The 27,610-nt window shown below is 46.3% G+C and overlaps 1 protein-coding gene across 1 annotated transcript in view; it reads right to left on the reverse strand.

Annotated features, from left to right (window-relative positions):
* Positions 1 to 315: 315 nt before the first annotated feature.
* UTP18 (UTP18 small subunit processome component) overlaps positions 316 to 27,610 on the reverse strand; it is a 31,904-nt gene continuing 4,609 nt past the window's right edge. The window contains exons 4-15 of the mRNA XM_075279382.1: positions 27,118 to 27,213; positions 13,335 to 13,405; positions 9,250 to 9,353; positions 8,212 to 8,337; positions 7,575 to 7,749; positions 5,818 to 5,918; positions 5,511 to 5,601; positions 4,326 to 4,449; positions 3,492 to 3,666; positions 2,967 to 3,112; positions 2,816 to 2,856; positions 316 to 460 (exon numbers count right to left, since the gene is read on the reverse strand). Coding sequence (XP_075135483.1) covers positions 2,832 to 2,856; positions 2,967 to 3,112; positions 3,492 to 3,666; positions 4,326 to 4,449; positions 5,511 to 5,601; positions 5,818 to 5,918; positions 7,575 to 7,749; positions 8,212 to 8,337; positions 9,250 to 9,353; positions 13,335 to 13,405; positions 27,118 to 27,213 — 1,234 coding nt within the window. The 3' untranslated portion in view covers positions 316 to 460; positions 2,816 to 2,831. The remainder of the gene's footprint in view (positions 461 to 2,815; positions 2,857 to 2,966; positions 3,113 to 3,491; positions 3,667 to 4,325; positions 4,450 to 5,510; positions 5,602 to 5,817; positions 5,919 to 7,574; positions 7,750 to 8,211; positions 8,338 to 9,249; positions 9,354 to 13,334; positions 13,406 to 27,117; positions 27,214 to 27,610) is intronic.

Raw genomic sequence — 27,610 nt, forward strand, 5'->3', positions numbered from 1 at the left:
AGACCCTCCTGCGCCCAAGTGTGTGACATTAGGGAGTCTAGTTATCATATCAGGCACTAACAGCTCGGACTAAAATTTTCAGATGTGCCGAAATAATCCAGCCCTCCCCCCACCACCACCTCCATCAGTGTCAACAACTGGACGATTTCTGTGCTAAAGATCTCAACACCGTCCAGTCTGTCTGGGACGACATGAAGAGACAGACGGATTGGAGCAAGAAACATCCACAGAAGATTTGTACTCAGTTCTTCAAGTTGGTGGGAACAAAAAACTAACAACGCAAAAAGTAGAAAGAAATATATATATTTTGTGAAGTCCTCGGATGACAAAAGTAAAATAACATTATTATACAAACAATATTCCAACCTAAGAAAGGTGTCAAATGTATAAAGTCATGTAAGGTTACACAACGGCCTGACAACTGATAGAAGAGTCGTCTGCTCTGCGGGAAACACCAAACCTGGAAGAAAATAGCAAAAACACATGAGCTGTAAGCGAAGTAGATGGAGAGGAGGGGGCTAAGGATGGATTTACTGCTGTTATTAGTGTGGCGGAATGGGTTAAATAACCTATATTTTATAATTTTATGTTATTATAAATTAAATAAAAATCCTATAATCTCAACTCTAAGCCTAAAATCGATTGTGACCTGTCCCCTGGCGATGGAACATGGGCCATAGACACAATGTTCTGGAGCAGACCCCATTGACTTCTATGGGAGAGTTTTCTGGGCATGCTCTGTGACCGGTACAGAGAGGAGTAGATAAGATGTGACATCCCATACTGTGACTGGTGGCTACTGTGTCTCGTCTACATATACACGATAGTGTGCTGTAAGTAAATGACTGCTGCAAAGATCAATAGAAAACAGGAAGTCTAAACATATTATCTGGTTTGGTGGCCATAGTCAGAATTGCAGGATTTTTTTTAAGCTATAGATAATAACATGGGACATTTGTTACAACCTCATAAAAATGACTTAATAGGTAAAAGAAATAGGTCAAATTCCCTTTAAACAATCACAAATCCAACTAATTCTCATGTCTTTTTTTTTTTTTTCAGCTTGATCTGCACTACTCAGCTATGACCACTAGATGTCTCCATTGCACAGAAATTGAATAGCTAAGTGACAGTATACCGTATATAGATAGACCTCAGGTGATTGGTGTCCTTCAGGTCACGTATTCTATGGATTCTTTGGTATAGGTGCAGAGAGTCTATCTCCTATCTATCTATCTCATATCTATCTATCTCATATCTATCTATCTATCTTATATCTATCTCCTATCTATCTATCTCCTATCTATCTATCTGTCTATCTCCTATCTATCTATCTATCTATCTATCTATCTATCTATCTATCTCATATCTATCTATCTGTCTATCTATCTTATATCTATCTATCTATCTATCTATCTATCTATCTATCTATCTATCTATCTATCTCATATCTATCTGTCTATCTATCTATCTATCTCATATCTATCTGTCTATCTATCTCATATCTATCTCCTATCTATCTCCTATCTATCTCCTATCTATCTCCTATCTATCTCATATCTATCTATCTGTCTATCTTCTATCTATCTATCTATCTATCTATCTATCTATCTATCTATCTATCTCATATCTATCTATCTATCTCCTATCTATCTATCTATCTATCTATCTATCTATCTATCTCTCATATCTATCTATCTCATATCTATCTATCTATCTATCTCATATCTATCTATCTCCTATCTATCTATCTCCTATCTATCTATCTGTCTATCTATCTCATATCTATCTCCTATCTATCTCCTATCTATCTCCTATCTATCTCCTATCTATCTCCTATCTATCTCCTATCTATCTCCTATCTATCTCCTATCTATCTATCTGTCTATCTTCTATCTATCTATCTATCTATCTCCTATCTATCTATCTATCTATCTATCTATCTATCTATCTCTCATATCTATCTATCTCATATCTATCTATCTCATATCTATCTATCTCATATCTATCTATCTATCTATCTCCTATCTATCTATCTGTCTATCTATCTATCTCATATCTATCTATCTGTCTATCTATCTTATATCTATCTCCTATCTATCTCCTATCTATCTCCTATCTATCTATCTATCTATCTATCTCTAGACAGGTATATAAAATCGTGGAAATTATTTTGTTACTACTCTGTTCATATTTATGGTTAGTTCTGCTCCGTTAGGTTAATATATTTTTACTATTTGCATCAAATAAATCCATAAAAATAAAAAGAAATATAGAAAATAATAATGACAAATCATAAATATTCATAATGATTAATAACTAATGATACATAATCACAAAAAAAAAAAAAAAAAAAAATTTCTCCTCATTTTTCTTTCAATCCCAACAATTGTTAAAGGGGTTGTCCAAGACCACCTAGGCAATATTGAATATGGATGACCTAGGCACAGGATAGGTCACCGGGATCAGATCAGTTGGAGTTTCACACCCACTCCCCATTCTGATCAGCTGCTTCGCTTGTCATTAGCCCTATACAAGTTATACGGCTGGAAGCAGGAATAGGAGCGGGGCTGCAGTTCCAGGGGCCGCCACTAGAGTGTATGGACAGGACACCTTATACACTGTAATGGTGGTGCCTGGAACTGCCCATTCACTTTAATATACCTGGTATACGGCTCTTGGTGGCTGTATAGCGGATCAGTGTGTGGTCCCATGGTCAGACCCTGACCAATCCTCTGGACAGTTTCCAATTTTCCTAATTGTTGGACAACCCCTTTAAGGTAACGTAGTGCATACAGTAGTGCAGGGCTCTTACCATTCATTCTCCTTCACTAGAAGTCAGAGTAATGCTTTAACCTGCGAGAGACCACAAGTAGATATGTTAATATCCCAGACGCTGCAATCATATCTTTAGCACCCAATATGACATCTGGTGACCTCTGACCTGGGCCCCTGGGGCCACTTACCTGTACAGTAAAGCTTCACCTCTGTTATTTGCTATTGAGAAGAAGCCGCTGTTAGGAGAGAAATCCATTGCTTGGGTCAGGTGAATTCTTTTCCTTTTGCCTTGGGTCGGAAAGTTTGAGAAGACGGTGAAGGAAGGAATATGGACCTGAGTGAGAGCATTGGAAAAAAGGTTACGTGAAAAAGCTTGGCATGGCGCCATTAACATGTAAAGAAGGGGTCTTAGAATGGGCCCATATATGAGTGGAGGTGCCATGCCTGGGATTAGCATACAAATAGCTGTGGCTATGGATCCTGGTGTGAAGGAACAGCGCCATCCACAGGAAGGTGGATGTACCTGGTATTGCAGCTCAGCCCAACTAGAGTAGAGCGGTATGTAATACACTATCCTAGCATAACCAATGAAGGAGTGCCAATGTTATAGATCTCCGGACAGTATATATGTCAGGTGATCGGACAAACTCTTTAATGCTCTGTCTATAATGTGCCCAATATCGGATACAGTGTTTCTACAGGCCGACCCTTACCAGTTTAACGGCATCGTCTATGCAATTGGAGGCGACTGCTAAAATTTCCGTAGACGGATTGAACACTTGTGAGGTCACCGTCGTCACCAGGTTCATGATGGTTTTTAGGGGTTTTGGGGCCTTGCTCTGCAGACAGTCCTCGTGGTTATAAACATTCACAACGCCAGAGTTTGACCTGAAACATAAAGATGCCAATTACTACAGTTATCTATAGATAGATAGATAGATAGATAGATATGAGATAGATAGATGATAGATAGATAGATAGATAGATAGATAGATAGATAGATAGATAGATAGGAGATAGATAGATAGATAGATAGATAGATAGATAGATAGATAGGAGATAGATAGATAGATAGATAGATAGATAGATAGATAGATAGATAGGAGATAGATAGATAGATAGATAGATAGATAGATAGATAGATATGAGATAGATAGATAGGAGATAGATAGATAGATAGATAGATAGATAGATAGATATGAGATAGATAGATGATAGATATGAGATAGATAGATGATAGATATGAGATAGATAGATGATAGATAGATGATAGATATGAGATAGATAGATAGATAGATAGATAGATAGATAGATAGATAGATAGGAGATAGATAGATAGGAGATAGATAGATAGATAGATAGATAGATAGATAGATAGATAGATAGATAGCTGTAGAGCAGGAGGACAGAGGTCACACAGGAGGTACATCACGATTTTAACAATGAAATACCACTACTGCGTGCCTAAATCTGTACATAAATGATGCCATCTGAACATAATCTGAGCGGTACAAAAAAATAGTAAGAGCCGCAAACAATAAACTCACCCACAAGACACGTATCGGCCGTCTCTGGATACAGCAAGAGTAGTCCCGCGTAAACATCCATCGTCCTCAAATCGGTTCAGACACCTCCTGCTATTTACATCCCAGACGTAGACGTCACTTGTATCTAGAGGGAGGAAAGCAGATACAAGAGTGAAGAGGCAGAGGAGGCACCCCGACAGATATAAGAGCGGGGAGGCACCCCCACAGATGGCTAGAAAAGTGAGGAAGCACCCCGACAGACAGATAGAAAAGCGAGGAAGCACCCCGACAGACAGATATAAGAGTGGGGAGGCACCCCCACAGATATAAGAGCGGGGAGGCACCCCCACAGATGGCTAGAAGAGCAAGGAGGTACCCTGACAGATGGATAGAAGAGCGAGGAGGCACCCCGACAGATATTAGAACGAGGGAGCACCGTGACAGATGGATAGAAGAGCTAGGAGGCGGCCCAAAAGATACTAGAACAAGGAAGCACCACAACTGTTTCTAAAGCAAGGAGGCACCTCAATAGATGGAAAGAAGAGCAAGAGGCACCCCAACAGATCCAAGACTGAGACAAAACCCTGACAGATTCTAGAGCAGGGAGGCACCCCAACAGATGGATAGAAGAGCGAGGAGGCACCCTGACAGATACTAGAACGAGGAGGGACCCTGACAGATCGAAGGAAAAGAGCGAGAGAGGCACTCAGACATTCTAGAGCGAGGTGGCACCCTGACATATTGAAGATTGTGGAGGAACCCTAACAGATACTAGAATGAGGAGGGACCCTGACAGATCAAAGGAAAAGAGCGTTGAGGCACCCCAACAGATACAAGAACCAGAAGGCACTCTGACATTCTAGAGCGAGGTGGCACCCTGACATATTGAAGATTGTGGAGGCACCCTACCAGATAGTGAAAGTAGAGGCACCCCAACAGATGGAGAAAACTTACTTCAATATTAATATATGAACAGAATTCCCATCTTGTACATTTATGGATATCCTAGACATGAGCCCTGCATCTACCCCAGAACAGTGGTCTCCCAATCCACATCCCACCCTAAGACTCAGGCAGAGAACCAATGGCTCTATCCACCTGGAGGATTTACCAGACAAGTACAGGATATCCTGAGACTATGGAATAAGGGACTACAATGAGAATTCGCCAATGACACTGTCCAATAGTGATGTACAAGTCCATTACCGGTACAGGAGTAGATTTTGCTGCTGTCTGGAGAGAACACGGCTTGTATGGGCTGCCCGTTCATCTTCATGCTGCCGATCAGCTCCTTGGTCTAAGAAAAAAAAAAAAAAAAAAATATATATATATATATATATATATATATATATATGTGAATTTTTCATGTTTCAATGATGTACGGGACGTCACATGACCAGGGCCTGCGTCACAACGCATATGGACGCAGGGCTGTCACGCTAGTAGGCCCGAAGCCTGCCCAGAGTGGTAAGTAAATGGGGTGCCCGTTACCCGCTTAGAAATAAAGGAATACCTTCATGGAAAGCAAATGTATGTATCCGCAAGATCCATTGAGCAAAAGGAGCGACCCATCCGGAGACATGTCAAATTTTTTGATGCTCTTTTCCTTTAAGCCTGGAATAGTAACATAGACAAAAGGTGAGACCATGGAAAATTCCATCCAAAATGTCTTCCTCCAATAATCTTCACTTAATATTTCCTACCGTTTCGCAATAACAGCTCCAATGCAGACCTACACTCACCGGCCACTTTATTAGGTACACCATGCTAGTAACGGGTTGGACCCCCTTTTGCCTTCAGAACTGCCTCAATTCTTCGTGGCATAGATACAACAAGGTGCTGGAAGCGTTCCGCAGAGATTTTGGTCCATATTGACATGATGGCATCACACAGTTGCAGTCGCAGATTTGTCGGCTGCACATCCATGATGCGAATCTCCCGTTCCACCACATCCCAAAGATGCTCCTCTATTGGATTGAGATCTGGTGACTGTGGAGGCCATTGGAGTACAGTGAACTCATTGTCATGTTCAAGAAACCAGTCTGAGATGATTCCAGCTTTATGACATGGCATTGCATTATCCTGCTGAAAGTAGCCATCAGATGTTGGGTACATTGTGGTCATAAAGGGATGGACATGGTCAGCAACAATACTCAGGTAGGCTTTGGCGTTGCAACGATGCTCAATTGGTACCAAGGGGCCCAAAGAGTGCCAAGAAAATATTCCCCACACCATGACACCACCACCACCAGCCCGAACCGTTGATACAAGGCAGGATGGATCCATGCTTTCATGTTGTTGACGCCAAATTCTGACCCTACCATCCGAATGTCGCAGCAGAAATCGAGACTCATCAGACCAGGCAACGTTTTTCCAATCTTCAATTGTCCAATTTCGATGAGCTTGTGCAAATTGTAGCCTCAGTTTCCTGTTCTTAGCTGAAAGGAGTGGCACCCGGTGTGGTCTTCTGCTGCTGTAGCCCATCTGCCTCAAAGTTGGACGTACTGTGCGTTCAGAGATGCTCTTCTGGCTACCTTGGTTGTAACGGGTGGCTATTTGAGTCACTGTTGCCTTTCTATCAGCTCGAACCAGTCTGGCCATTCTCCTCTGACCTACAATGCATCAACAACGCATTTCCGCCCACAGAACTGCCGCTCACTGGATGTTTTTTCTTTTTCGGACCATTCTCTGTAAACCCTAGAGATGGTTGTGCGTGAAAATCCCAGTAGATCAGCAGTTTCTGAAATACTCAGACCAGCCCTTCTGGCACCAACAACCATGCCACGTTCAAAGGCACTCAAATCACCTTTCTTCCCCATACTGATGCTCGGTTTGAACTGCAGGAGATTGTCTTGACCATGTCTACATGCCTAAATGCACTGAGTTGCCGCCATGTGATTGGCTGATTAGAAATTAAGTGTTAACGAGCAGTTGGACAGGTGTACCTAATAAAGTGGCCGGTGAGTGTATGTGCTTCCATGTTTACATACGATAGAGTCAACCCTGTGTATTTTGATGCGATTGTTCCATCTACCTCTTGCTATACCACTGACTATATACCAGCAAGAAGCAGAGGACAGAAGGAGACAAAAATGACTGACTACACAGGGTTTGTGTGTAGTCTGTTGCCATGGAGACACATCGTTCTGTATAGGAGTGGTAGTCACAAAATGGTAGGAGATTCTTAGTCGAAAATATAACAAAGTTGGTTCGTCTTACTTCAGATACATTGGAGTAATCATAAATAACAGGTAAGAGAGTCACACCCACCTCGTATTTGGGTAACGGGAGTAATACTTCCGCTCATCATGTCGTATATGTAAAACATTCGGTGCCAGGCCCCTGTGGCGATCACCTGTTCTCCGTCAGCACTGAACTGAGCCTTATAAACTGGAAATCTTTCTAAATGGATGCTCTGGATCTTTGGATTTGTTCTGCCGTCGACCTGAAAAAAAATTTAGTAAAAAAATAGTGAAAATTTAATTTAAAAATTAGTAAAAAAAAAAAAAAAAAAAAAAAAAGGGACCCGAATGCAAATAGCCTTTCAAATATCCTACCGTTTTGTGTATTCAGCTTGCAACACCATTGCAGGCCTGTGTGTTCCCATGGTTACAGACCACAACAAAATCTATGTGTAGTCTGATTTTACAGTCGTGTTTTCCTTCTACCTGTCCTATTTTCTTGCTAAATGTTGTTGTCAAAGAAAAGTTTGTTGTTCCCATCTCTTCCTTCAGCTATTTAGCGAAGGCAAATAAAATTCTACCGCCATCCTGAAGGTGTTTGTGCCTCAGCAAATTGCTGAGCAAGTGTTCCCAATCGTTCCCCGCCATGGACCCAGGCACTGCCCATTATATACAATACGCTGATCTTACATCTACGGGACAGGGGATAAGTGTCAACTACAAACCTGAAACAATGAAATTGAGCGATCGTGACCGGCCGTCATAAGAATCTGAGCCATGGGGTGGAACTGAACGGTACGTAGCGGCGCTTCGGATTGTCTCTCGGCATTGGCGTTCAAGCAACTTTTTATCTGTAAAAGACAAAGGAAGGTTTTCCAGAACGATTCACGACAATTTCTGCAATTCCTAATAATAAATAACTAATGTGCAGCGAGTAGAACATAAAATGTCTGAAACCAGGAGTGGGGTGGGGTTCTCCGTGTGGACAGGGATGCTCTGCGGGGCAGGTGAGCGTGACACAAGCGGTCATGGAGAATCGCTAGACACCAAGGCTGGATACTTTGGGCTTCGCTAGGTTTGCTATGGTAAGCAACACCAAGGCTGGATACTTTGCGATACAAAGACACACCTAGAGTGGGGCATGCTGCCTTGTTTCTTTAGGCTTCAGGAATGGGGATTCTTCTCCCTTTATCAAGCCCCTTAGATGCTGCAGCCAATATTGACCACAGCATCTAAGGGATCTCTGCTATTAGAGCAGGCCTGTAGCGGTTTATTTCTGCCTCGCCCCGCTCCCATGCTATGCTCACATGATCGGCAGGTTCCCATTACAGTAATGGTGTCACTAAGATATACCAATTATTGTGATCTACAGCTGCAGCCATCGCCAAGGCTCAGAATTTCATTGCACACCTGCACTTTTTTTTATATAGTAGATGAGGTTGGATGAAGACATCAGCCATCAAGTCCAAACTATAACCCTACAACCCCCTACAGTGTTGATCCAGGGGAAGGCAAAAACCCCATGAGGCTCATGCCAATTGCCCCGTTTCAGGCCCCTCAGTGGTCTAGGGCTGCACAAAATGGATGGCCGGGTGTAATAGTTGAAGGAAATGAGCCCAAATAAGTTCTGTCCCAGGGACCCCAGAAGTCAGACATCACCGACCACAGCAATGAGGCGTAAGCCGAGCGCTCCTGTCCCACTGCTTAGGAGAAAAAGCTAAGACACAAGACAAGCCAAGGGACATAGTAATGCCGCCACTCACCTGTAGAGTGCCCTTTCGTAAGGAAGTGGATTTTGCTAGCAAATTGCCAGTTCTACTTAACAGGTTATCTTCGTTATCCTCTTCATCATCATCATCATCGTCATCTGTAAAAGAAATTTATGGTTGCTAAATGTATAAATATAATAAGAAATTCATTTGGGATCACCTGTTCCCCCTGCTGAAAACTCACCACAATAAAGCGCAGCATAGGAGAGTGCCCCTTTAATCTAGTCTATGGCTAGTTGGAAAATCCCTTTAACAGTTACCCACTATGAAATTACATGGCTGATTTCTAGGTTCTATCTTGTGGGTTACACAACTGCCTAAAATTTTATTCTAATAGGGTTAGCACTGACGGACATATACACAGAACTAACAAAGGAGGAGAGGAAATGCAAAGAGACTCGCAAGACCCTCATGGACACCCGAAAACCCACAAGGCGGTTATGTGTAGTGTAAGAGATATTAAAGGGATTCTACCATTAAAAACACATCTTTTCTGGATAACACTTCTAGGCCTCGGGCAAAGCCGGCTGTGCATGCCCATGGCCACAAGAAAAATGGCCGCTTACACAGTAAGTAAGCGGCCATTTTCTTGTGGCCTAAGGACATGCGCAGTCTGCTCTGCCCGAGGCCTAGAAGTTTGAACCCAGCCCTGGAAGAAGACGCGTGAAGACCCCATTCCTGAAGAAGATGGAGGCGGCGCTGTTTGAGCACCGTGGCCCGTCCCCATTGCTGTGAGAGAACTCATTTGCATACAGACGAAAACCGAGATTTATACCGAACGGTGTCGGGGAGAAGATATCTAAAGGTAGGAGAAGAATAGCCTTTCATAAGGCTATTCCTATGTGTGATCGACAAAAAAAATGTGATTTTAATGGTAGAATCCTTTTAACCCCTTCCCGACATGCGCCGTAATAGTACGGCGCATGTCGGGTCTGTAACTATGGCGACCGCCCGGGAGCCGGGCGGCCGCCATAGCCGCCGGGTGACTACTGCTTTAAGCAGTAGACAACCGGCTCTAATGCCTCCGATCGGTCCGGGGACCGATCGGAGGCATTAACCCCTCCGGCGCCGCGGTCAAAGGCGCCATTTCCCCGGCGGCGCATGGGCGCCGCCATTTTGGCCGGGATCGCCGGCGCATGGAGCATGCTCCAGGGCTGACGTCCCATTGCCATGACAGCCGGGAGCCTTGTAAAGGCTCCCAGGCTTGTCTGCAAATCCTCTCTTTTGCAGGCTGGTCTATGCAGCCTGCAAAAGAAAGGATGCTTTTTTGCAATGCATTGCAATGCATTAGCATTGTAATGCATTGCATTAGTGATCAGACCCCCTGGGGTTCAACACCCCTAGGAGGTCTAATAAATGCAAAAAAAAATAAAATAAAAAAAAAAAGGTAAAAAAATATAAAAAAATATAAAAAGAATTAAAAGTTCAAATCACCCCCCCTTCCCTAGAACACACATAAAAGTAGTTAAAAACTGTGAAACATATACATGTTAGGTATCCCCGCGTCCGGAATCGCCCGCTCTACAAATCTATAAAAATATTTTTCCTGTTCGGTAAACGCCGTAGCGGGAAAAATAGTCGAAAGTGCCAAACCGCCGTTTTTTCACTGTTTTGATTCTGATAAAAATTTGAATAAAAAGTGATCAAAGCAATAACATTTCCCGAAAATGGTAGAACTAAAAAGTACACCCGGCCCCGCAAAAAAAGACGCCCTATGCATCCCCGTACATTTATTCTTATGGTAGAGTTGGAAGGGACCTCAAGGGCCATCGGGTCCAACCCCCTGCGAGTGCAGGTTTTCCTAAATCATTCCAGCTATATGTTTATCCAGATTCCGCTTGAAGATTTCCATTGATGGAGCGCCCACCACCTCCCGTGGCAGCCTATTCCACTCTCTCACTACCCTCACTGTCAGAAAGTTTTTCCTAATGTCTAATCTGTATCTCTTTCCCTTTAGTTTCATCCCATTGCTTCTTGTACTTCCTTGTGCTAATGAGAATAGGGTAGATCCCTCTGCACTGTGACTACCTTTCAGATATTTGTAGACTTCTATTAAATCTCCCCTCAGCCTTTTCTTCTGCAAACTAAACAATCCCAATTCTTTTAGCCGCTCCTCATAGGACATGGTTTGCAGACCTTCCACCATTTTGGTTGCTCTTCTCTGGACTTGCTCCAATATATCGATGTCTTTCTTGAATTGAGGCGCCCAGAACTGTACACAGTATTCCAGGTGTGGTCTGACCAGGGAAGAGTACAGCGGAATAATGACCTCTCTTGATCTAGATTCAATGCTTGTCTTAATACATCCCAGAATTTTATTAGCCTTTTTTGCAGCAGCACCGCACTGTTGGCTCATGTTGAATTTGTGATCTACTATTATGCCCAAGTCCTTTTCCCCTATGCTATCACTTAGTTCTATTCCTCCCATACTATATATGTTTTTTACATTTCTGTTACCCAGATGTAGAACTTTGCATTTGTCCCTGTTAAATACCATTTTGTTGGCCTCAGCCCATTGTTCCAGTGTGTCTAAGTCCTTTTGAATACACTCTCTCTCCTCTCTAGTGTTGGCTATTCCTCCTATCTTCGTATCATCTGCAAATTTTATGAGTTCCCCAATAATTCCATCGTCCAGATCATTTATAAAGATGTTAAAAAGTACTGGGCCCAGAACAGAGCCTTTATACTTACGTATAAAAAAGTTATGGCCGTCGGAATATGGCGACTTTTAGAAAAAAATTTTTTTAACAGTTTTGGAAAAAAATTTTAGGGGTCAAAATGTAAATAAAACCCTATAAATTTGGTATCCCTGGAACTGTACCGAAACACAGAATATAGGGGACATGTCATTTTGGCTGCACGGTGAACGCCGTAAAACCAAAGCCCGTAAGAAAGTCGCAGAAATGCATTTTTTCTTCAAATCCCCCCCATTCTGAATTTTTTCCCTGCTTCCCAGTACATTATACAGAATAAATAATGGTGGCATCATGAAGAAAAATTTGTCCCACAAAAATTAAGACCTCATATGACTCTGGGAGCGGAGAAATAAAAAAGTTATGGGGTTTAGAAGGAGGGGAGTCAAAAACAAAAAACGAAAATCAAAAAATGCCATCGGCGGGAAGGGGTTAAGACCCCATGAACACAACCAGGTGTGCATCTGAGGTCGGGTCAATTTTGCAGTGTAATGCGTGCGGATTGCCGCATTCCATGATGCACTTACATCTATAGGGGATTCTGATCCATTCTGTTCCAATGACACAAAGTAGAATTCGACCTGCTCGATTGGAATGGACCGCCAGACACCCCCCTTGGATGTATGCATGGAACCTAGAAGGGTTTCCATGGATTCTAATACCAATATCCTATCCTTAGAATAGGTCGTCAATATGTGCGACACCCAGGTCCCTCACCGATCAGCTGTGTGAAGAGACTGCACTATGGCTTCTTCAAGGACAGTGCTGTACATCCTAGTGGCTGTGCCCTATTCACTTGAATGGGCCACAGCTGCAAACAGGTCATGTGACCAAGGGACGTGATGTCACTGGCTTGTAAGGCAGCTGATCTGTGGGGGTCTTGATCAACATGATATACTGATAATATATCCCAAGTATAGGTCCTCAATATTTTATAGGGTTAGCCAGCTTTTGGAAATTGATGTCCTATCCCCAGCATCAGTTTTAGATCGGCAGTGGCCAACGACCGAGACCCTGGCAGCCCCCTTAACCTGCTGCACTTTTAATAATGGCGGTTGCCCCATATTCTTAGGCCTCCTCACATGTCCGAAATTACAGGACCGGACCATTATGTTATCTTACATGAGGGTCTTGTCGGGAGGAGGGATTGGACAGATGAATTTCAATACTGGACCCTTTTGCTCTCCAGGCAGATTATTCACTGGCAGCAGCGGCAGCTTATCCTCCTCTCCCCACTGACAGCACATGCACACTAGGCCAAGCCAAGCATGCATGTGTATGGGTGAGGGCCAAGAGGAATAGCTGCCAGCAAAACAATAATAACCCACTGGCTACTGAAGATGTAGGAACGCCCTAAGGAACGGAATAAACTTATATATGACCTACCTTCTTTGGAAACTCTTTTCTTGTGATCTCTGGATGCCCAAGATGGAACCCCGCCCATCACCTTCTGGAATCTGGAAGGAAAAGAAATCCATTAAAACCAGAATATCTGACGATTCAAGGAAGCCTAACAATCTGTAGATTAAAGTAGAATAACGGGAAGGAAGACTTTACCAGGATCATGCCTTATATTAACCCTTTACTCTTCCTTCTCATACATAGCCCCCTACCCACGACCTGCACACACAGACCCAGAGGTGTACCATATATTAATAGAGATGAGCGAACAGTGTTCTATCGAACTCATGTTCGATCGGATATTAGGCTGTTCGGCATGTTCGAATCGAATCGAACACCGCGTGGTAAAGTGCGCCATTACTCGATTCCCCTCCCACCTTCCCTGGCGCCTTTTTTGCTCCAATAACAGCGCTGGGTAGGTGGGACAGGAACTACGACACCGGTGACGTTGAAAAAAGTAGGCAAAACCCATTGGCTGCCGAAAACATGTGACCTCTAATTTAAAAGAACAGCGACGCCCAGCTTCGCGTCATTCTGAGCTTGCAATTCACCGAGGACGGAGGTTTCCGTCCAGCTAGCTAGGGCTTAGATTCTGGGTAGGCAGGGACAGGCTAGGATAGGAAGGAGAAGACAACCAACAGCTCTTGTAAGAGCTAAATTCCAGGGAGAAGCTTGTCAGTGTAACGTGGCACTGACGGGCTCAATCGCCGCAACCCAGCTTTCCCAGGATCCTGAATGGAATACACTGTCAGTGTATTCCCGTATACCCGATATATACCCCGATACCCGTTCCAACGGTGTGCCCCCCCACCTTCACCCCAGAAATACCCTGCAAGTCCCCTAGCAATAGAATTGGGGCTATATACACCCACAATTTTTACTACTGGTACACAGTGCCATTGTCTGACTGGGAATTCAAAGAATATATTGGGAATACAAATACCCTCATTTCTTGCTACTGCCATATAGTGCCAGTTTCTGACTGGTAATTCAAAGAATATATTGGGGTTACGTGCACCCACAATTTTTACTACTGGTATACAGTGCCATTGTCTGACTGGGAATTCAAAGAATATATTGGGAATACAAATACCCTCATTTCTTGCTACTGCCATATAGTGCCAGTGTCTGACTGGGAATTCAAAGAATATATTGGGGTTACGTGCACCCACAATTTTTACTACTGGTATACAGTGCCATTGTCTGACTGGGAATTCAAAGAGTATATTGGGAATACAAATACCCTCATTTCTTGCTACTGCCATATAGTGCCAGTTTCTGACTGGGAATTCAAAGAATATATTGGGGTTACGTGCACCCACAATTTTTACTACTGGTATACAGTGCCATTGTCTGACTGGGAATTCAAAGAATATATTGGGGTTATAAATACCCTCATTTCTTGCTACTGCCATATAGTGCCAGTTTCTGACTGGTAATTCAAAGAATATATTGGGGTTACGTGCACCCACAATTTTTACTACTGGTATACAGTGCCATTGTCTGACTGGGAATTCAAAGAGTATATTGGGAATACAAATACCCTCATTTCTTGCTACTGCCATATAGTGCCAGTGTCTGACTGGGAATTCAAAGAATATATTGGGGTTACGTGCACCCACAATTTTTACTACTGGTATACAGTGCCATTGTCTGACTGGGAATTCAAAGAGTATATTGGGAATACAAATACCCTCATTTCTTGCTACTGCCATATAGTGCCAGTTTCTGACTGGGAATTCAAAGAATATATTGGGGTTACGTGCACCCACAATTTTTACTACTGGTATACAGTGCCATTGTCTGACTGGGAATTCAAAGAGTATATTGGGAATACAAATACCCTCATTTCTTGCTACTGCCATATAGTGCCAGTTTCTGACTGGGAATTCAAAGAATATATTGGGGTTACGTGCACCCACAATTTTTACTACTGGTATACAGTGCCATTGTCTGACTGGGAATTCAAAGAATATATTGGGGTTATAAATACCCTCATTTCTTGCTACTGCCATATAGTGCCAGTTTCTGACTGGGAATTCAAAGAATATATTGGGGTTACGTGCACCCACAATTTTTACTACTGGTATACAGTGCCATTGTCTGACTGGGAATTCAAAGAATATATTGGGGTTATAAATACCCTCATTTCTTGCTACTGCCATATAGTGCCAGTTTCTGACTGGTAATTCAAAGAATATATTGGGGTTACGTGCACCCACAATTTTTACTACTGGTATACAGTGCCATTGTCTGACTGGGAATTCAAAGAATATATTGGGAATACAAATACCCTCATTTCTTGCTACTGCCATATAGTGCCAGTGTCTGACTGGGAATTCAAAGAATATATTGGGGTTACGTGCACCCACAATTTTTACTACTGGTATACAGTGCCATTGTCTGACTGGGAATTCAAAGAGTATATTGGGAATACAAATACCCTCATTTCTTGCTACTGCCATATAGTGCCAGTTTCTGACTGGGAATTCAAAGAATATATTGGGGTTACGTGCACCCACAATTTTTACTACTGGTATACAGTGCCATTGTCTGACTGGGAATTCAAAGAATATATTGGGGTTATAAATACCCTCATTTCTTGCTACTGCCATATAGTGCCAGTTTCTGACTGGTAATTCAAAGAATATATTGGGGTTACGTGCACCCACAATTTTTACTACTGGTATACAGTGCCATTGTCTGACTGGGAATTCAAAGAGTATATTGGGAATACAAATACCCTCATTTCTTGCTACTGCCATATAGTGCCAGTGTCTGACTGGGAATTCAAAGAATATATTGGGGTTACGTGCACCCACAATTTTTACTACTGGTATACAGTGCCATTGTCTGACTGGGAATTCAAAGAGTATATTGGGAATACAAATACCCTCATTTCTTGCTACTGCCATATAGTGCCAGTTTCTGACTGGGAATTCAAAGAATATATTGGGGTTACGTGCACCCACAATTTTTACTACTGGTATACAGTGCCATTGTCTGACTGGGAATTCAAAGAGTATATTGGGAATACAAATACCCTCATTTCTTGCTACTGCCATATAGTGCCAGTTTCTGACTGGGAATTCAAAGAATATATTGGGGTTACGTGCACCCACAATTTTTACTACTGGTATACAGTGCCATTGTCTGACTGGGAATTCAAAGAGTATATTGGGAATACAAATACCCTCATTTCTTGCTACTGCCATATAGTGCCAGTTTCTGACTGGGAATTCAAAGAATATATTGGGGTTACGTGCACCCACAATTTTTACTACTGGTATACAGTGCCATTGTCTGACTGGGAATTCAAAGAATATATTGGGGTTATAAATACCCTCATTTCTTGCTACTGCCATATAGTGCCAGTTTCTGACTGGTAATTCAAAGAATATATTGGGGTTACGTGCACCCACAATTTTTACTACTGGTATACAGTGCCATTGTCTGACTGGGAATTCAAAGAGTATATTGGGAATACAAATACCCTCATTTCTTGCTACTGCCATATAGTGCCAGTTTCTGACTGGGAATTCAAAGAATATATTGGGGTTACGTGCACCCACAATTTTTACTACTGGTATACAGTGCCAATTTCTAACTAGGAATTCAAAATGCGCAAGGCTCCCGGAAAGGGACGTGGACGAGGCCGTGGGCGAGGTCGGGGGAATGGTTCTGGGGAGCAAGGTAGCAGTGAAGCCACAGGGCGTCCCGTGCCTACTCCTGTGGGGCAGCAAGCATTGCGCCACTCCACAGTGCCAGGGTTGCTTGCCACATTAACTAAACTGCAGGGTACAAACCTTAGTAGGCCCGAGAACCAGGAACAGGTCTTGCAATGGCTGTCAGAGAACGCTTACAGCACATTGTCCAGCAGCCAGTCAGACTCTGCCTCCTCTCCTCCTATTACCCAACAGTCTTGTCTTCCTTCCTCCCAAAATTCCGAAGCTTTACAGAACAATAACCCAAACTGTCCCTGCTCCCCAGAGCTGTTCTCCGCTCCTTTCATTGTCCCTCAACCTGCCTCTCCACGTCACGATTCCACGAACCTAACAGAGGAGCATCTGTATCCAGATGCTCAAACACTAGAGTCTCCTCCATCTCCGTTCGATTTGGTGGTGGATGACCAGCAACCCACCCTCATCGACGATGATGTGACGCAGTTGCCGTCAGGGCATCCAGTTGACCGGCGCATTGTGCGGGAGGAAGAGATGAGACAGGAGTTGGAAGAGGAAGTGGTGGATGATGAGGACACTGACCCGACCTGGACAGGGGGGATGTCAAGCGGGGAAAGTAGTGTGGATGTTGAGGCAGGTGCAGCACCAAAAAGGGTAGCTAGAGGCAGAGGCAGAGGTCAGCAGCTTAGGCGAAGCCAGGCCACACCCGGAATCTCCCAAGATGTTCCAGTTCGTACCCAGCCCCGAAAAACTCCCACCTCGAGGGCACGTTTCTCGAAGGTGTGGAGTTTTTTCAAGGAATGCGCCGAGGACAGATATAGTGTTGTCTGCACAATTTGCCTCTCGAAATTGATTAGGGGCTCTGAGAAGAGCAACCTGTCCACCACTTCAATGCGCCGTCATTTGGAATCCAAGCACTGGAATCAGTGGCAGGCAGCAACGGCAGGACAAAGGCCGACTGCCGTTCACGCCACTGCCACTGCCTCTGCCTCTGCCACTGCTGACTGTGCTGGCGATGCACTCCAGAGGACGAGCCAGGACACCACTTCATCTGCCTCCGCCACTTTGTTGACTTCTACCTCATCCTCCCCTGGTCCTGTCTTATCTCCTTCTCCTGCACCATCAAAGGCACCATCAGGCGTTTCTTTACAACAACCCACCATCTCTCAGACATTGGAGCGGCGGCAGAAATACACTGCTAACCACCCACACGCGCAAGCCTTGAACGCCAACATCGCTAAACTGCTGGCCCAGGAGATGTTGGCGTTCCGGCTTGTTGAAACTCCCGCCTTCCTGGACCTGATGGCAACTGCGGCACCTCGCTATGCCGTCCCTAGCCGTCACTACTTCTCCCGGTGTGCCGTCCCCGCCTTGCACCAGCACGTGTCACTCAACATCAGGCGGGCCCTTAGTTCCGCGCTTTGCACAAAGGTCCACTTGACCACCGACGCGTGGACAAGTGCATGCGGACAGGGACGCTACATTTCACTGACGGCACACTGGGTGAATGTAGTTGAGGCTGGGACTGCTTCCCAAACTGGCCCGGTGTACCTCGTCTCCCCGCCTAACATTCCTGGCAGGGACACGAGAAGAACACCCCCCTCCTCCTCCTCTTCTACCGCCTCCTCCTCCGCCTCCTCCTCCGCCACCGCCTCCTCCTCCGCTGTTAGATTGACCCCAGCTACGAGTTGGAAACGTTGCAGCACTGGCGTTGGTAGACGTCAGCAGGCTGTGCTGAAGCTGATCAGCTTGGGGGACAGACAGCACACTGCCTCCGAGGTGAGGGATGCCCTCCTCGATGAGACGGCAATATGGTTTGAGCCGCTGCACCTGGGCCCAGGCATGGTCGTTTGTGATAACGGCCGGAACCTGGTAGCAGCTCTGGAGCTTGCCGGACTCCAACATGTTCCATGCCTGGCCCACGTCTTCAACCTAGTGGTGCAACGTTTCCTAAAGAGCTACCCCAATGTTCCAGAGCTACTGGTGAAAGTGCGGCGCATGTGCGCCCACTTTCGCAAGTCGACAGTAGCCGCTGCTAGCTTAAAATCTCTCCAGCAACGCCTGCATGTGCCACAACACCGGCTTTTGTGCGACGTCCCCACACGCTGGAACTCAACGTTTCAGATGTTGAATAGAGTGGTTGAGCAGCAGAGACCTTTGATGGAATACCAGCTACAAAACCCTAGGGTGCCACAAAGTCAGCTGCCTCAGTTTCACATCCATGAGTGGCCATGGATGAGAGACCTTTGTGACATCCTACGGGTCTTTGAGGAGTCCACAAGGAGGGTGAGCTCTGAGGATGCGATGGTGAGCCTTACAATCCCGCTCTTGTGTGTTCTGAGAGAATCCCTGATTGACATCAGGGATAACTCAGATCACACAGAGGAGTTAGGGATAGCATCCGATCCGTCACAGCTGGAGAGTAGGTCCACACATCTGTCCGCTTCACTGCGTTTAATGGAGGAGGAGGAGGAGGAGGAAGAAGAGTTGTCCGATGATGTGATGGTGATACAGGAGGCTTCCGGGCAACTTCGAATCGTCCCATTGTTGCAGCGCGGATGGGTAGACATGGAGGATGAGGAGGAAATGGAGATTGAACTTTCCGGTGGGGCCAGAGGAGTCATGCCAACTAACACTGTGGCAGACATGGCTGAGTTCATGTTGGGGTGCTTTACAACCGACAAGCGTATTGTCAAAATCATGGAGGACAACCAGTACTGGATCTTTGCTATCCTTGACCCCCGGTATAAAAACAACATCTCGTCTTTTATTCCGGTAGAGGGGAGGGCCAATCGCATCAATGCTTGCCACAGGCAATTGGTGCAGAATATGATGGAGATGTTTCCAGCATGTGACGTTGGCGGCAGGGAGGGCAGTTCCTCCAGTAGGCAACCAAGTTCTCACCGGTCCACACAAACGAGGGGCACACTGTCTAAGGTCTGGGACACCTTGATGGCACCCCCTCGCCAAAGTGCCGCCACGGAGGGTCCTAGTGTCACCAGGCGTGAGAAGTATAGGCGCATGTTGCGGGAATACCTTTCCGACCACAGCCCTGTCCTCTCCGACCCCTCTGCGCCCTACACGTATTGGGTGTCGAAGTTGGACCTGTGGCTTGAACTTGCCCTATATGCCTTGGAGGTGCTGTCCTGTCCTGCCGCCAGCGTCCTATCTGAGAGGGTGTTCAGTGCAGCCGGTGGCATCATCACTGACAAGCGCACCCGTCTGTCAGCTGAGAGTGCCGACCGGCTCACTTTGATAAAAATGAACCACCACTGGGTAGAGCCGTCATTTTTGTGCCCACCTGTGTAAAGCACCCCAACATGAAACTCCATGTCTGTACTCAACCTCTCCAATTCCTCCGCATCCTCATACTCATCCACCATAAGCGTTGCACAATTCTGCTAATACTAGGCTCCCTCCACCCTGATTTCCCCCAACTCTGCTGGTTAGAGGCTCCCTCCACCATGAATTTGCCCAAACTGGGCTGTTTAGAGGCTCCCTCCACCATGAATTGGTCCAAACTGGGGTGGTTAGAGGCTCCCTCCACCATGAATTGGTCCAAACTGGGGTGGTTAGAGGCTCCCTCCACCATTAATTGGTCCAAACTGGGCTGGTTAGAGGCTCCCTCCACAATTAATTGGTCCAAACTGGGCTAATTAGAGGCTCCCTCCACCATGAATTGGTCCAAACTGGGTTTTTTAGAGGCTCCCTCCACCATTAATTGGTCCAAACTGGGCTGGTTAGAGGCTCCCTCCACAATTAATTGGTCCAAACTGGGCTAATTAGAGGCTCCCTCCACCATGAATTGGTCCAAACTGGGTTTTTTAGAGGCTCCCTCCACCATGAATTTGCCCAAACTGGGCTGTTTAGAGGCTCCCTCCACCATGAATTGGTCCAAACTGGGCTGGTTAGAGGCTCCCTCCACCATGAATTTCCCAAAACTTGGCTGTTTAGAGGCTCCCTCCACCATTAATTGGTCCAAACTGGGCTGGTTAGAGGCTCCCTCCACCATTAATTGGTCCAAACTGGGCTGGTTAGAGGCTCCCTCCACCATTAATTGGTCCAAACTGGGCTGGTTAGAGGCTCCCTCCACCATGAATTTCCCAAAACTTGGCTGTTTAGAGGCTCCCTCCACCATTAATTGGTCCAAACTGGGCTGGTTAGAGGCTCCCTCCACCATGAATTTGCCCAAACTGGGCTGTTTAGAGGCTCCCTCCACCATGAATTGGTCCAAACTGGGCTGGTTAGAGGCTCCCTCCACCATGAATTTCCCAAAACTTGGCTGTTTAGAGGCTCCCTCCACCATTAATTGGTCCAAACTGGGCTGGTTAGAGGCTCCCTCCACCATGAATTTGCCCAAACTGGGCTGTTTAGAGGCTCCCTCCACCATGAATTGGTCCAAACTGGGCTGGTTAGAGGCTCCCTCCACCATGAATTTCCCAAAACTTGGCTGTTTAGAGGCTCCCTCCACCATGAATTGGTCCAAACTGGGCTGGTTAGAGGCTCCCTCCACCATGAATTGGTCCAAACTGGGGTGGTTAGAGGCTCCCTCCACCATTAATTGGTCCAAACTGGGCTGGTTAGAGGCTCCCTCCACCATTAATTGGTCCAAACTGGGCTGGTTAGAGGCTCCCTCCACAATTAATTGGTCCAAACTGGGCTAATTAGAGGCTCCCTCCACCATGAATTGGTCCAAACTGGGTTTTTTAGAGGCTCCCTCCACCATGAATTTGCCCAAACTGGGCTGTTTAGAGGCTCCCTCCACCATGAATTGGTCCAAACTGGGCTGGTTAGAGGCTCCCTCCACCATGAATTTCCCAAAACTTGGCTGTTTAGAGGCTCCCTCCACCATTAATTGGTCCAAACTGGGCTGGTTAGAGGCTCCCTCCACCATTAATTGGTCCAAACTGGGCTGGTTAGAGGCTCCCTCCACCATTAATTGGTCCAAACTGGGCTGGTTAGAGGCTCCCTCCACCATGAATTTCCCAAAACTTGGCTGTTTAGAGGCTCCCTCCACCATTAATTGGTCCAAACTGGGCTGGTTAGAGGCTCCCTCCACCATGAATTTGCCCAAACTGGGCTGTTTAGAGGCTCCCTCCACCATGAATTGGTCCAAACTGGGCTGGTTAGAGGCTCCCTCCACCATGAATTTCCCAAAACTTGGCTGTTTAGAGGCTCCCTCCACCATTAATTGGTCCAAACTGGGCTGGTTAGAGGCTCCCTCCACCATGAATTTGCCCAAACTGGGCTGTTTAGAGGCTCCCTCCACCATGAATTGGTCCAAACTGGGCTGGTTAGAGGCTCCCTCCACCATGAATTTCCCAAAACTTGGCTGTTTAGAGGCTCCCTCCACCATGAATTGGTCCAAACTGGGCTGGTTAGAGGCTCCCTCCACCATGAATTGGTCCAAACTGGGGTGGTTAGAGGCTCCCTCCACCATTAATTGGTCCAAACTGGGCTGGTTAGAGGCTCCCTCCACCATTAATTGGTCCAAACTGGGCTGGTTAGAGGCTCCCTCCACAATTAATTGGTCCAAACTGGGCTAATTAGAGGCTCCCTCCACCATGAATTGGTCCAAACTGGGTTTTTTAGAGGCTCCCTCCACCATTAATTGGTCCAAACTGGGCTGGTTAGAGGCTCCCTCCACAATTAATTGGTCCAAACTGGGCTAATTAGAGGCTCCCTCCACCATGAATTGGTCCAAACTGGGTTTTTTAGAGGCTCCCTCCACCATGAATTTGCCCAAACTGGGCTGTTTAGAGGCTCCCTCCACCATGAATTGGTCCAAACTGGGCTGGTTAGAGGCTCCCTCCACCATGAATTTCCCAAAACTTGGCTGTTTAGAGGCTCCCTCCACCATGAATTTGCCCAAACTGGGCTGTTTAGAGGCTCCCTCCACCATTAATTGGTCCAAACTGGGCTGGTTAGAGGCTCCCTCCACCATGAATTTGCCCAAACTGGGGTGGTTAGAGGCTCCCTCCACCATTAATTGGTCCAAACTGGGCTGGTTAGAGGCTCCCTCCACCATGAATTTCCCAAAACTTGGCTGTTTAGAGGCTCCCTCCACCATTAATTGGTCCAAACTGGGCTGGTTAGAGGCTCCCTCCACCATGAATTTGCCCAAACTGGGCTGTTTAGAGGCTCCCTCCACCATTAATTGGTCCAAACTGGGCTGGTTAGAGGCTCCCTCCACCATGAATTTGCCCAAACTGGGCTGTTTAGAGGCTCCCTCCACCATGAATTGGTCCAAACTGGGGTGGTTAGAGGCTCCCTCCACCATGAATTGGTCCAAACTGGGGTGGTTAGAGGCTCCCTCCACCATTAATTGGTCCAAACTGGGCTGGTTAGAGGCTCCCTCCACAATTAATTGGTCCAAACTGGGCTAATTAGAGGCTCCCTCCACCATGAATTGGTCCAAACTGGGTTTTTTAGAGGCTCCCTCCACCATTAATTGGTCCAAACTGGGCTGGTTAGAGGCTCCCTCCACAATTAATTGGTCCAAACTGGGCTAATTAGAGGCTCCCTCCACCATGAATTGGTCCAAACTGGGTTTTTTAGAGGCTCCCTCCACCATGAATTTGCCCAAACTGGGCTGTTTAGAGGCTCCCTCCACCATGAATTGGTCCAAACTGGGCTGGTTAGAGGCTCCCTCCACCATGAATTTCCCAAAACTTGGCTGTTTAGAGGCTCCCTCCACCATTAATTGGTCCAAACTGGGCTGGTTAGAGGCTCCCTCCACCATTAATTGGTCCAAACTGGGCTGGTTAGAGGCTCCCTCCACCATTAATTGGTCCAAACTGGGCTGGTTAGAGGCTCCCTCCACCATGAATTTCCCAAAACTTGGCTGTTTAGAGGCTCCCTCCACCATTAATTGGTCCAAACTGGGCTGGTTAGAGGCTCCCTCCACCATGAATTTGCCCAAACTGGGCTGTTTAGAGGCTCCCTCCACCATGAATTTGCCCAAACTGGGCTGTTTAGAGGCTCCCTCCACCATGAATTGGTCCAAACTGGGCTGGTTAGAGGCTCCCTCCACCATGAATTTCCCAAAACTTGGCTGTTTAGAGGCTCCCTCCACCATTAATTGGTCCAAACTGGGCTGGTTAGAGGCTCCCTCCACCATGAATTTGCCCAAACTGGGGTGGTTAGAGGCTCCCTCCACCATTAATTGGTCCAAACTGGGCTGGTTAGAGGCTCCCTCCACAATTAATTGGTCCAAACTGGGCTAATTAGAGGCTCCCTCCACCATGAATTGGTCCAAACTGGGTTTTTTAGAGGCTCCCTCCACCATGAATTTCCCAAAACTTGGCTGTTTAGAGGCTCCCTCCACCATGAATTGGTCCAAACTGGGCTGGTTAGAGGCTCCCTCCACCATGAATTTCCCAAAACTTGGCTGTTTAGAGGCTCCCTCCACCATTAATTGGTCCAAACTGGGCTGGTTAGAGGCTCCCTCCACCATGAATTTGCCCAAACTGGGCTGTTTAGAGGCTCCCTCCACCATGAATTGGTCCAAACTGGGCTGGTTAGAGGCTCCCTCCACCATGAATTTCCCAAAACTTGGCTGTTTAGAGGCTCCCTCCACCATTAATTGGTCCAAACTGGGCTGGTTAGAGGCTCCCTCCACCATGAATTGGTCCAAACTGGGGTGGTTAGAGGCTCCCTCCACCATTAATTGGTCCAAACTGGGCTGGTTAGAGGCTCCCTCCACCATTAATTGGTCCAAACTGGGCTGGTTAGAGGCTCCCTCCACCATTAATTGGTCCAAACTGGGCTGGTTAGAGGCTCCCTCCACCATGAATTTCCCAAAACTTGGCTGTTTAGAGGCTCCCTCCACCATTAATTGGTCCAAACTGGGCTGGTTAGAGGCTCCCTCCACCATGAATTTGCCCAAACTGGGCTGTTTAGAGGCTCCCTCCACCATGAATTTGCCCAAACTGGGCTGTTTAGAGGCTCCCTCCACCATGAATTGGTCCAAACTGGGCTGGTTAGAGGCTCCCTCCACCATGAATTTCCCAAAACTTGGCTGTTTAGAGGCTCCCTCCACCATTAATTGGTCCAAACTGGGCTGGTTAGAGGCTCCCTCCACCATGAATTTGCCCAAACTGGGGTGGTTAGAGGCTCCCTCCACCATTAATTGGTCCAAACTGGGCTGGTTAGAGGCTCCCTCCACAATTAATTGGTCCAAACTGGGCTAATTAGAGGCTCCCTCCACCATGAATTGGTCCAAACTGGGTTTTTTAGAGGCTCCCTCCACCATGAATTTCCCAAAACTTGGCTGTTTAGAGGCTCCCTCCACCATGAATTGGTCCAAACTGGGCTGGTTAGAGGCTCCCTCCACCATGAATTTCCCAAAACTTGGCTGTTTAGAGGCTCCCTCCACCATTAATTGGTCCAAACTGGGCTGGTTAGAGGCTCCCTCCACCATGAATTTGCCCAAACTGGGCTGTTTAGAGGCTCCCTCCACCATGAATTGGTCCAAACTGGGCTGGTTAGAGGCTCCCTCCACCATGAATTTCCCAAAACTTGGCTGTTTAGAGGCTCCCTCCACCATGAATTGGTCCAAACTGGGCTGGTTAGAGGCTCCCTCCACCATGAATTGGTCCAAACTGGGGTGGTTAGAGGCTCCCTCCACCATTAATTGGTCCAAACTGGGCTGGTTAGAGGCTCCCTCCACCATTAATTGGTCCAAACTGGGCTGGTTAGAGGCTCCCTCCACCATGAATTTGCCCAAACTGGGGTGGTTAGAGGCTCCCTCCACCATTAATTGGTCCAAACTGGGCTGGTTAGAGGCTCCCTCCACAATTAATTGGTCCAAACTGGGCTAATTAGAGGCTCCCTCCACCATGAATTGGTCCAAACTGGGTTTTTTAGAGGCTCCCTCCACCATGAATTTGCCCAAACTGGGCTGTTTAGAGGCTCCCTCCACCATGAATTGGTCCAAACTGGGCTGGTTAGAGGCTCCCTCCACCATGAATTTCCCAAAACTTGGCTGTTTAGAGGCTCCCTCCACCATTAATTGGTCCAAACTGGGCTGGTTAGAGGCTCCCTCCACCATTAATTGGTCCAAACTGGGCTGGTTAGAGGCTCCCTCCACCATTAATTGGTCCAAACTGGGCTGGTTAGAGGCTCCCTCCACCATTAATTGGTCCAAACTGGGCTGTTTAGAGGCTCCCTCCACCATTAATTGGTCCAAACTGGGCTGGTTAGAGGCTCCCTCCACCATGAATTTGCCCAAACTGGGCTGTTTAGAGGCTCCCTCCACCATGAATTGGTCCAAACTGGGCTGGTTAGAGGCTCCCTCCACCATGAATTTCCCAAAACTTGGCTGTTTAGAGGCTCCCTCCACCATTAATTGGTCCAAACTGGGCTGGTTAGAGGCTCCCTCCACCATGAATTGGTCCAAACTGGGGTTTTTAGAGGCTCCCTCCACCATGAATTGGTCCAAACTGGGGTTTTTAGAGTCTCCCTCCACCATGAATTGGTCCAAACTGGGGTTTTTAGAGGCTCCCTCCACCATGAATTTGCCCAAACTCTGCTGGTTAGAGGCTCAATCCACCCTGATTTTCAAAACAAATGTTGGTGCCAACCTCAACTTACTACAAGGGCCAAATTCACTGCTGGTGACAAGCTCTCCTCACTGCAAGTGCCAAATACACATGTTTCAAGGTGTTTTCCTACTGTCAGAGAGGTGGTATTGAGTGTGTAAAGTGTGTAGTTGTTAGGCTGTGATGTTGGGGTAATAGAGGGTCTTTGGTGTGTTAGATGCCCCCAGACATGCTTCCCCTGCTGTCCCAGTGTCATTCCAGAGGTGTTGGCATCATTTCCTGGGGTGTCATAGTGGACTTGGTGACCCTCCAGACACGGATTTGGGTTTCCCCCTTAACGAGTATCTGTTCCCCATAGACTATAATGGGGTTCGAAACCCGTTCGAACACACGAACATTGAGCGGCTGTTCGAATCGAATTTCGAACCTCGAACATTTTAGTGTTCGCTCATCTCTATATATTAACCCTTTACTCCTTCTTATACATAGCCCCCTACCCATGACCCGCACACAGGCCCAGAGATGTACCATATATTAACCCCTTACTCTTGCTGTAGTCGGACTTGGAGCTTCTCCTTGCTGAGCGTCGCCTCGGCTTTACCTTTCATCACGTCTTTCCTATAGCGATGGGTCATATTAATGCTGCAAATACAAAGACTGAAGGTCACGTCCAAACTCACTTAAACATGGCACATACATATAGGAACAAGGTCCCCCAGCGATCAGGAGAAGGGGGGGACCGAAAATCCCCCTAAAGCCTCCTGGTGAATGGAGCCACAGCGTACTTGCTTGACTGTTGCGTAGTGACTGCTATGGGGTTGCTGGGCCTGTAATCTCCAGCAGTCTCCACAGAAGTGAATGGAGCACTGGCCATGCAGGGACACTGGAGCTCCATTCTCAGGGAGGAGACACGGGCGACTTTCAGTCAGTCCCCCAGCGATCGGACACTTTTCCCCTATCCTGTGGATAATGGAGAAGTGTTCCTAAAGGGGTTGTACAGGAACTGCAGAAATCACAGAGGAGGCTTGGGAAACATTAA

This window comes from Leptodactylus fuscus, chromosome 6, assembly GCF_031893055.1.
Source record: "Leptodactylus fuscus isolate aLepFus1 chromosome 6, aLepFus1.hap2, whole genome shotgun sequence".
Classification (NCBI taxonomy): Eukaryota; Metazoa; Chordata; class Amphibia; order Anura; family Leptodactylidae; genus Leptodactylus; species Leptodactylus fuscus.